The 11,686-nt window shown below is 36.8% G+C and overlaps 1 protein-coding gene across 1 annotated transcript in view; it reads right to left on the bottom strand.

The window, feature by feature from the left end:
* The window catches only part of LOC103729570 (olfactory receptor 2W1-like), a gene marked incomplete at its 5' end in the record, with an annotated part of 8,411 nt that extends 1,466 nt beyond the window's left edge, over positions 1-6,945 (bottom strand). The window contains one exon of the mRNA XM_008827656.1: positions 6,925-6,945. Within this exon, the coding sequence (XP_008825878.1) occupies positions 6,925-6,945 (21 nt within the window). The remainder of the gene's footprint in view (positions 1-6,924) is intronic.
* Between the last annotated feature and the right edge of the window lie 4,741 nt (positions 6,946-11,686).

Raw genomic sequence — 11,686 nt, forward strand, 5'->3', positions numbered from 1 at the left:
AAAAAGATCGAAGAGATCAAGTGAGAAAAGTAGAAATACTCTGCATCAGCTATCATTGGATGAATTTGCTAATAATGAAGAGAATTTATGTTAAAAGGTGAAAATAATGAGTACATAAAAATTTTCATAAAGGGTTAAAGAGATGGCTGAGCCCTTATGAGCACTTGCTGCTCTTGTAGAGGACTGTGTTCCATTCCTAGCAGTCACATGGTATCCCACTACCACTTAGAATTCCAGTGCCAGGAGATCTGATGGGCTCTTCTGGCCTACATGGGTACTGTACACACATGATACACATAAACCCATGTTAGCAAGCACAGATATGCAGCATTCAATATCCAAGCATTTCATGGTGCTTTTTGCAATATAACCTGGAATTAGTTGCCTAGATACTTATAGGTGGGTGATTTCTGGCCTACATGGGTACTGTACACACATGATACACATAAACCCATGTTAGCAAGCACAGATATGCACAAAATAAATAAATATTCAAAATTTTCATAAAATGGCAATTAACCTGGAATTAGTTGCAAATTCTTTGGTGATGGTGGATTCAAGAGAAAGATGACCTTGAATAATTGAATCTGAACTTCAGAGACTGTCTGTACATATGTAATATAATCTCCTCCTTCCTTCTAAAAGAACCATAAGTCAAAATATGGAGAGGGGGTATTGTAAAACAAAGAGACACGTTTGTTAGTAATAAAACATTCTTCTTACAATTTCTAAGCTCAAAGTTCAGTCAGACCTGTTTTTAAATTAGTTCTTGCTAAATTAATTAATTAGTTCTTGTTAAATAAATTAGCCATTATAGACTGGCTTAAGAATTTTTGTTCAAGTTTTACATGTTACATGGTAATTAAAAGTAACAGAGTGATCTTACTAACTTTGTGACTATTTAATAATCATACTTGGAGGCCTATAATAATTTAAGATAAAGACTTCAGGCCTAGTCAGTTATGGGCTTTTGGCTCAATAAACAATACCAGAGATCAGTTTCCATCTTGTGGAGCAGGCCTTACATCAAATCAGGAAGTTTCTGGTGTTCCTCATGACCACTGTATGACCATTGTACCAGTGAGCTTATCTTTCCAGTCCAGCTCTTACTGCAGCTCACAAGTTCTCCTTCAGTAGAATCTTCAGACTCTATGAAATTAAACAATACGGATGAAGTTTCCAGATTAGCTCCAGCATGATTTCTCCAAGTACTTTGACATAAGTAGTCTAGATAATATCACTTGAAACACAAAACATATATGTATATCTTGGATAGTAGGCACAAGGTATTCCATTTGACAATACCATTGTATGGTATAAAGTAAGTGTCATTTCTTGATGAACCCAAACCAAAAGTCCATGTATATATATATGGAGATAGAGAGAGGGACAGAGAGAGAGAGAGAACGTGAAGTTGGGCAGGTGCAGCAGTAAGGGAGTTTCCACACACACATCCTGAATATTTTCTACTTTTCTACCTCAGTTTTATTTTCCATCCAAGTATTCACATTTTTTAGGAGACAATATCATAGCATTCATTCATAGTTCACACCAACCTTTGCTTACATTACATGAGTCTGCAAAACTTCCAGTCCCCTCCCCTCATGAGAAATTACATTGGACAATGATAGAGGAGTGGGTTCCATGAGATAGTGGTAGGGAAACAAAACTGCGAAAATGTGATTGGATGGTGTTAGGTTATGTGAGCATTCTCTCTCTCTCTCTCTCTCTCTCTCTCTCTCTCTCTCACACACACACACACACCCCTTCTCATATGCATTAATTCAGGTTGAAGCAAAATATAATTACAATACTCCAATTATTCTGTAATCTATTTTTATGCTCAAGATCATATAAAATGCAAAATGCATTTAGTCCATCTTCAGAAGTCCCCATTGTCTTTATCAGTCTCAATAATATTCAAGTCTAGAGTCCAAAGTCTCTTGTGAGACGCAAGTAAATCTTTCAGTGTAAGCCATGTAACATCAAAAGACAAATTACGTACTTCTAACATATAATAGAAACAAATATATTCCCATTCCAAAAGGGAAAAATGGAGGCATACTAAGAAAATACCAGACCAGAACAGATTGAAATACAACAGGGTAAACACCAAATCCAGTAGGTCCATGTCTAACATCTAGGACTTTACTTTCAAAGGGCTTAGGTGGCTCAGTCTGTCCAGCTTTGCCCCATGCCCAAACTTAGTTAGATATATTAATTTGGGGAGGTGAATTAGCTTTTTAAGAATCATGACTTCAACGTAAGTTCTGCCATTGACCACCTGGAATAGCAATACACTTCAAGCTGTCATATACTGTAAAATTTTAAGGCAACTGTGATGAACTCAATAAATTTATACACACAGTTTTAGTTGTCACTGTGACTCATAAAAATTGAGAACATGAATTTGGGAGGGGAGCACAGTGTAGGACTCTGAGAAGAGTCAGAAGGAGGAGCAGGGGATGAATAAGATCAAACTACACTGCACAAAAATATGAAATTCCAAGACAACAATAATAATCACTTGTTAAAAACCAAAATATTTGAACATTGTATTGTATTGCTAGGATCTTCCTATGTGGTCCAGGCCAACTTTGAATTCATGAGTCTCTTGCATTCATCTTCTGAGTATTAGTATAGATGACAACATCTCACCCACACTTCCTAGACTCTTAGCAAAATGTTTATAATATCTGAGCAGACAGAATGACAAAATAATTAATTTTTATTTATTTCATAAGAATACAGAATCTACAGTTGAACTGAGCTTCTGAATATAACAGGGCTTCTAATAAAATTAAAAGATCAGAAAAATTAAAAAAAATTTACATCAGTATCACATTCTTAACTGCTCAGTACCTTTAGTTATAAGTATGACCCCCAAAGATTTGTTAAATTTTACAAGTCCTTCTCCCTGCAAAAAGTTGACATAATAACTTTTCAGATAATTCTTTACATATACTATGAGAAATGAGTTAGATATCTGATTATTTTCTAGTTATACAATATTTTAGGACAAAATATTTCTATTCTTCATTTTCAGGCTAACATACATTTCACTCTTACATTTGTCCTGGATTAGAATGCCAACAATTATGAATAAAGAAATGATTGTTGCATGTCCTCTATTAATAGGGAAGAAATGCAATCTTTCCCAAGCAGTATTGATAAAAGAGGTTTTTTTTTCTCTGCAGGGATTTTCAATAGTTATTTCTTCTTAGAAATGTGAGAGAAGTCAGAAGAGTTAGCCCAGAGACATGTATGTTCTTTTCCTCTACTTCCCACAGTTGCTTTACCAGCACTTCTACATTATTCCCCTCTGCTCTAAAGGTTCACTGTGATTCAGTGAATGTCATTTTATTGTCCTGCTCCTCCAGCACTGCAGAGTCCATTGTGGAAAATGTCCAGGTTGAGCTTTTGCTGTCCAGACCATAGCTGTCTCATCACATCCCTACAGGGGTGTGGAGGAATAAGTCTATAACGGCTGATGACAGCTTGGTGCTTGAAAAGCCCAGAGTGACTTAAATGCTCTCACTAACAAAGGTTAATATGAAAGTATTTACTATTTTGGTAGATTTAACCATTTCACAATACTTATAAATTTGAAAATAGGTACTACATGATAGATGCACACAACTTTAACTGCCAATATGAAATCTAAGAAGGAAAACTATGGGACAGGGTAAAATGTATTTTAAGACTTTTTGCCTTGGTAATAAATACATTATATTACAAATAAAATGTTCTCTATAACAATAATGTGGATTTTCAACACTAGAATTGCATCATATCATTTTTTTGGTCTTTTTGAGACAAGTTTTTGTAACTTTTTAAAAAAACTACTTTTATTGTACGTGTATGAGTATATTGCCTGCATGCATGTGAATGCACTTGTGAAGTCCCAGGGGAATCTGAAGCCCTCTTCTGAGACAGGTTTTTATGTTTACCATCAGTTTATGAATTTGGATATTTTAAAATAATAAGTATACGTCTAAACATAGCTGATTTCACTAACATTAACAAAATATTCAGTGGAGTAAAATTATCAGAATAAAAATTATATACATACTATAAATGTTACCTCGATTTGTGCCTGAAAATGAGGTTCAAAACAATTGTTTCTTGAAGGGACACCTGGGTCCAAATCCCATAATAGTAAGTCATGGTCACAGTGTTTATATTTGAGTTCAGTTTTCTTGGTGACCATGACGCATGATTCAAACAATTCAGCAACATTTATTTTCCTTCCATCTGAGAGGTCACTTTAAATACCAGCTCCTAAAGCAAGTACGTACTCTGGAGATTATGAGTCGTTCAATGATAATAAGTTTTAGTAGAATCTTTTGGATGAATTTCAAAAACATGCTGAGCAGAAGTAAGACACAAAATATTCTATGTTATGATTGCATGTATGAAATTTTAGAAAGTTCAAACACAATACAAATGACAGTAAAAAACAGGGGTCTTTCTGAGTCTGCAGAGGACGAATCTGCAGGAGGGATTCAGGCTAACAAAACTGTTTTACATCATAATCAAGTATTATATGGGCATACACATTTGTCCAGACTTTAAAAATGTATATTTTGCTACATGTAAATTATATCTGAAGGTAATTATACTTCAATAAAGGTGAATCTTACATTTTATTTTTCTGCGAGAATGGAAGGTGCATATTGTTATGTGCCCATGTATGCACATGGCACAGCACACATGTGGAGGTTGGAGGACAACTTGCTGGAGTTTATTCTCTCCTCTCATCATGTGGATTGTATGGATGGAGCTCAGGTGGTCAGTCTTGGAGGCATGTGCCTTTACCCACTGAGCCATCTTGCCAGCCCCAAGGAAGACATTTTAAAATGTGTCTTGGGGCTAGAGATGGCTCACAGTTAAGAACACTGGCTGCTCTTTCAGAGGACCTGGTTGGGTTCCCAGCACTTACATGGCAGCTGACAACCATCTGTAACTCGATTTCCAGGGGATCTGATGCCCTATTCTGATGTCCATGGACACTGCATGACATGGGCTCACTTACATACATGTAGGCAATATACTCATACACATAAAATAAAAATAATAAGTGGCACACAACTTTAGTCCCAGCACTTGGGAGGAAGAGGCAGGTGGATCTCTGTGAGTTCAAGGCCAGACTGGTCTACATGGTGAGTTCCAGGCCAGCTGGGGCTACAGGGAGACCCTGTCACAAAACGACCAAAAACAAACAAAAAAAAAAAGAAAACACTTTAAATACCCACATGGCAGCTACGAATCGTCCTTAACTCCAGTTCCAGGGGAATCCGAAGCTCTCTTCTGACCTCTGCGGCATTGCACGATAAAGGTGCTCTCACATGCATGCAGGAAATACACTCATACACACAAAAAAATAAAAATAACAAACAAAATATTGAAAAAAAATATATTTTAAACACAAAAACATGTCTTGTTTTCCTTAGGGGCCATCTTTGCTGCCTTCTCAACAGTCTTCCCTCATCTTGCTGGCCCCCATCTCCCACCAAATGTTCTCCTTTTTTTCTTTCATGTGGCATGTATGCGTATAAACAGTAGATATGGCAAATTAGAGAAAATACGTGGTGTTTTTCTTTCTGAATCTCACTTATTCAACTTAATATGATGATCTCCGTTATCATCCATTTTCCTGCAAATGATGAGATTTTCATATTTATTTATGTTTAACTACAATTTCTTTCAGTATATATGCAATGTTTTATTTATTTAATCACCCACCTATAAGTATCTAGGCAGGTTCATACCTTGGATATTGCAAAAAGCACCATGAAATGCTTGGATATTGAATGCTGCATGCGACACTGACTTTGTTTTCACCTGTACCCAGGAGATGCATCTGGACCATGTGGTGGTCATTATAATTTTAGGTGAGAAATCTCTGTACTTGTTTCTTTAGTGTCTTCATTTATTTATAATCCCGCCAACAGTATATATGTGTCCACCCCCAACACACCTGCAAATCTCAGTAACATTTGTTTTTTCCTTGTTAGTCATTCTGTCTGGGGCAAGATGAACTTCCAAGATAATTTTAATGTGCCTTTCCCTGAAGGGTAAAAATGCTGAATATTTTTTTCATGTATTTATTGGCCTTTTGAATTTCTTTTTTTGAGAATTGTCTGCTGAATTTAAATTATAGGTCACTAATAATGTATGGGTGATTTGTTAAAACACAATACGTACTTGAAAGAAAATGGTTTCTGATGCCTTATGTAATAAAAAAATAATAATTACCTCTCTCTGACACAAAGGCCTCTCTCTCTGGGGTAAGTCCATAGCGCCCTCCTCATCTTAACTCCCCCAGCCTCATTCACCCTCCTATCTCCCTACCTGGTCTTTACTCCTAGCCTGGGTCCTGTCCCATTCCTTGTCTTGGAGCCCCAGACACCTGGGGAACCATCACTGCTTCCTGATCCAAACATCCAGACCAACTCAGTTCCTTCTCAGGTCCCCAGGAGCAGTTTGGGCCTGGCCCTGCTCTCACCTCCCTCTGCTTACCTGTGCCTACACCACCCACCAGCCTCTCCTCTTCCTGATCCTTTACATCCACACCAACTTACCTCCTCAGTGCAGTCCCCAGGGGCCCTTGGGGCTGCTTCCTGACCCCATCTGCCATGCATCTCTGGGTGTCATGGCCACCAGCTGCCCTAGACCAGCATCTTTCCAGGACTGACTCCCAGGCCAGTCCAACCCCCAAATTCCTGAGGCCAAAATCTTTCCTGGAGAGTTCCAGACCTTAGGAGAAAGGATCAGAGCATATGATCCTCATCTGACTTGGGCCTCTGTTGGAACTCCTGAAGACAAAAGCAATCTGGCCACTCCAATATAAAATCAAAAGAGGGAAGCAGAAGCTTATAGGAACCAGCTTTTCATGCTGAAAAAGTAAACCTAAGCTTGAAGGCTTGAGTTTCCCACAAGAATCAGAAACTACAAAAGAATTTCACATGTCAAAAATCACATAAAAAATAATAACATGAAAAACCAAAATAATGTATTCCCATCAAACACCAACTGTCCTCTAGAGGAGTACAATGAGAAACCACTAGAGATAATGCAGGACATGGAAATCAAAAGAACAATTATAAACATGATAAAAGAATTCAGTGAATTTAAAGAATGCACAAACAAAGAAATCAAAGAACTGCAGGAAGATAGGGATAAACTTCTGAATGAATTCAGAAAAGAGATTGAAGAATACTCAGGCCGAAATGAAAAAGGAAGTGAAACACTCAGTAAGCCAATTAGAAACAACAGGAGAAAGCCTCACCAATAGGATGAATGAAATGGAAAACAGAGTATCAAGACTGGAAGATAAAGTGGACAAACTAGACCACTCAAGCAGAGATTATGAAAAATTTAAGAAATCACAAGAATGGAATATGCATGAATTGTGTGACACCATAAAAATACCAAACTTATAAATCATAGGCACACAGGAAGCAGAAGAATCACAACATAATGGCATGGACCAGATCTTCAACAAAATCGTGGAAGAAAATTTCCCAAAATTAAAGAAAGACATTCAAACACAAATACAAGAAGCATATAGAACACCAGACAGGACCAGAAAAGAAACTCTCCATGGCACATCATAATAAAAACACTAAACATACAAAACAAAGAGACAATACTGAAAGATGCAAAAGAGAAACAACAAGTCACATGTAAAGGAAAACCCATCAGGATTACAGCTGCCTTTTCAGTGTAAACTATGAAAGCCAGAAGAGCCTAGACCAAAGTATTCCCAGTTTTAAATGACCACAGATGCCAACCCAGATTACTATATCCAGCCAAAATGTCTATTATAGTTGAAGGGGAAAGAAAAATCTTCCATAACATAAAGAGCGTGAAGGAATTCATGTCTACAAAACCAGCCCTTCAGAGAGTTCTGGAAGCAATACAAAGAGCTGAATAAGGAATGACTATACCCAAGGGGTTCCAGAAGGAAATTCAATGAAGGTCTAATTGTGGAAAAGCACAGCTATACCAAGAATATGAACAAAAATAAAAATGACAGGATTCAATACTCATCTTTCATTAATAACTTTAAACATTAATGGACTGAACTCCCCAGTCAAAAGACACAGACTAGGTGAATGGATTAAGAAACAAAACCCATCATATTGTTGTCTGCAAGAAACTCATCTCACTTTCAAGGACAGACACTACCTTAAGGATGGAAAAAAATACACCCCAAGCAAATGGTACTAAGAAAAAAGCAGGTGTTGCAATTCTGATATCTAACAAAATAGAATTTAAACTAAAATTAATCAGAAGAGATAAAGAGGGCCACTTCATACTGATCAAAGGAACAATAAAACAAGAAAATATTATAATAATGAACATATATTCACCAAACTCTGGTGCACCCATCTTCATAAAAACAATACCACAGGACACTAAGACCCAGATTAATCCCAACTCATTAATAGTAGGATACTTCAATACCCACTGTCTCCATTAGATAGGTCAATAGGGCAGAGAGTTAACAGAGAAATATCTGAATTAAACAACTGAATTAAACAACACCATATATCAAATGGACTTAACAGACAACTACTGAGTATTCCACCCAAGCACCAAAGGACATACTTTCTACTCAGTACCCCATGGAACCTTCTCCACAACCGACCATATACTGGGGCACAAAACAAACCTCAACAAATACAAAAGATTAAAAGAATTCCAAGCATTCTATCAGAACACAGTGCAATAAAGCTTACAATCAACACCGGAAGAAGCCCTTGTCACCACATGATCACATGGAGATTAAACAACACACTCCTGAATGATTAATGGGCCAAAAGAGAAATTAAGAAAGAAATAAAAGTATTCCTGGAACTAAATGAAAAGGACAATACAACACAACAAAACCTCTGTGACATGCTGAAAGCAGTCCTTAGAGGGAAGTTTCAGAAAGAACACAAATAAAAAATAAAGGATTGCAACTCAACACACTTGAAAAGCAACAGCAAATGAAACCCAAACCCAGAAGTCAAAAAGAAACAAGAAAAATCAGGGCAGAAATTATTGAAATTGAAATAAAGATAACAATACAAAGAATCAACAAATCCAAGAGCTGGTTCTTTAAAAAGATAAACAAGCTTGACAGATTGCTAGCCCAGTTAACCAAAAGAAAGAGCACCTCCACAACAAGAAAATCAGAGATGAAAGGGGAAACATCAAACGGACATCAGAAAGATACAGAACATTATACTATTAAATTTGAAAACTAAAAGAAATGGATGGATATCTAAAGGCATGGGAATCACCAAAACTAAACCAAAAAGCAATTAACAGCTTAAACAGACCCATAACACAGAAGAAATTGAAACAGTAATACAAAGCCTCCAGACTAAAATAAGCCCAGGACCAGATGGATTTACAGCAGAATTCTATCAAACATTTAAAGAAGATCTACATCCAATACTACTTAATATATTCAAAAAGAAAGAAACGGAGGGAGAACTTTCAAATTATTTTTATGAAGCCAGCATTGCTCTAATACTAAAGCCAGGTAAAGATACAACCAAAAAAGAAAACTATAGACTCATATCTTTAATGAACACAGATGCAAAAATTCTCAACAACATACTTGCAAACCGCATATAGACACACATCAGGAAGATCATCCACCATGATCAAGTCAGCTTTATCCCAGAGATAAAGGGATGGTTCAATATACGTAAGTCAATAAATGTCACAAATCATATAAATGGGCTCAAAGACAAGAACCACATGGTCATCTCAATAGATGCAGAGAAGGCGTTTGACAAAATTCAACATGTATTTATGTTCAAAGTCCTAGAGAGAATTAGATTGGAGGGCACATACCTCAACATAATTAAAGCCATATATAACAAACTCACAGCCAACATCATTCTAAATGGAAAAAAACTGGAAGCATTCCCATTGAAATCAGGAACCAGACAAGGCTGTCCACTATCTCCACCTCTCTTTAACATTGTGCTTGAAACTCTTGCAAGAGCAATATGAAATAAGACAAGAGCAGGAAATTAAAGGAGTGATAATTGGAAAAGAAGAGATCAAATTATTCCTTTTTGCAGATGATATGATATTATATCTAGGAGATGCCAAAAATTCCACCAGAAAACTCCTATGGAATTATTAACATGTTCAGTAAGTGACAAGTTACAAAATTAACCTACAAAAGTGTGTAGCCTTTCTATATACCAATAACAAGCAATCAGAGATAGAGCACATGGAAACATTCCCCTTCACAATAGCTGCAAAAAAAATCTTAGAATAAACCTGACCAAAGACTCTAAAAAGCTCTACAATGAAAGTTTTAAATCTTTAAAGAAAGAGATTGAGGAAGACATCATAAGATGGAAGGACCTCCCATGCTCATGGATTGGAAGAATTAATATTGTGAAAATTACCATCCTACCAAAAGTTATTTATAGATTCAATGCAATGCCAATCAAAATCCCCATGACATTTTATACAGAATTGGAAAAAAAAACATACTAAGTTCCATATGGAAGCACACGAGACCTCAGATAAGCAGAACAACCCTGAGTACTAAGAGCAATGATGGGGGGATGACTATACCAGATTTTACGCTGTATTACAGAGCTATAGTCATAAAAACAACATGGTACTGGCACAAAAATAAACCTATAGATCAATGGAAGAAAATTGAAGACCCAAATATGAGTAAATACAATTTCAGCCATCTGATATTTGACAAAGGGATCAAGAATATTCACTGGAGGAAAGACAACATGTTCAGCAAATGGTGCTGGCAAAACTGGATCTCCACCTGTAGAAGAATGAAACTAAACCCCATTGCACAAAAGTAAATTCCAAATGGATCAAATACCTCAATGTAAAGCCTGAAACTCTCAAACTGTTAGAAGAAAACGTTGGGAAAAACCTACAAGGTATAGGTGTAGGAAAGGTTTTCTAAGCCGGACATCAATTGCTCAGGAAAGAAGGGTAAGAATTAACAAGTGGGACCTCATTAAACTAAAAAGCTTCTGTACACTGAAAGAGGTGACCAGGCAAGTGAACAGAAAACCCACAGAATGGGAGAAAATCTTCACCAGCAACACATCTGACAGAGGTTTAATATCCAGAATATATAACGAACTCAAGAAACAGAGAATCAAGAAAACAAGTAACCCAATTATAAGATGGGCTAAGGAGCTGAACAGAGAGTTCTCAAAAAAAGAAGTAAATATGGCTATGAAGCATCTTAAAAGATGTTCAACATCACTAATAATTAGGGAAATGCAAATTAAAACTACTTTAAGGTTCTATCTTACTCCAGTAAGATTGGCAAAGCTCAAGAACAAAGGATTCCAAATGCTGGAGAGGATGTCAAGAAAGAGGAATGCTCATTCACTGCTGGTGCGAAGGCAAACTCGTGCAACCACTATGGAAAGCAGTGTGGAGAACCCTCAAAAAACTAAAGGTGAGGCCTGGAGAAATGGCTCAGTGATTAAGAACACCGACTGTTCTTGCAGAAGACCTGGGTTGAACTCGTCCTATTGCAGAGACATTTGTATATCCATGTTTGTAGCTGCTCTTTTCACAATAGCTAAGAGATGGAAGCAACATAAGTGTGCCTCAATTGATGAGTGGTTAGTGAAAATGTGGTTCATTTATATGATGGAGTTTTACTCAGCAGTAAAGA

This window comes from Nannospalax galili, unplaced genomic scaffold, assembly GCF_000622305.1.
Source record: "Nannospalax galili isolate Female #2095 unplaced genomic scaffold, S.galili_v1.0 scaffold1453, whole genome shotgun sequence".
NCBI lineage: Eukaryota > Metazoa > Chordata > Mammalia > Rodentia > Spalacidae > Nannospalax > Nannospalax galili.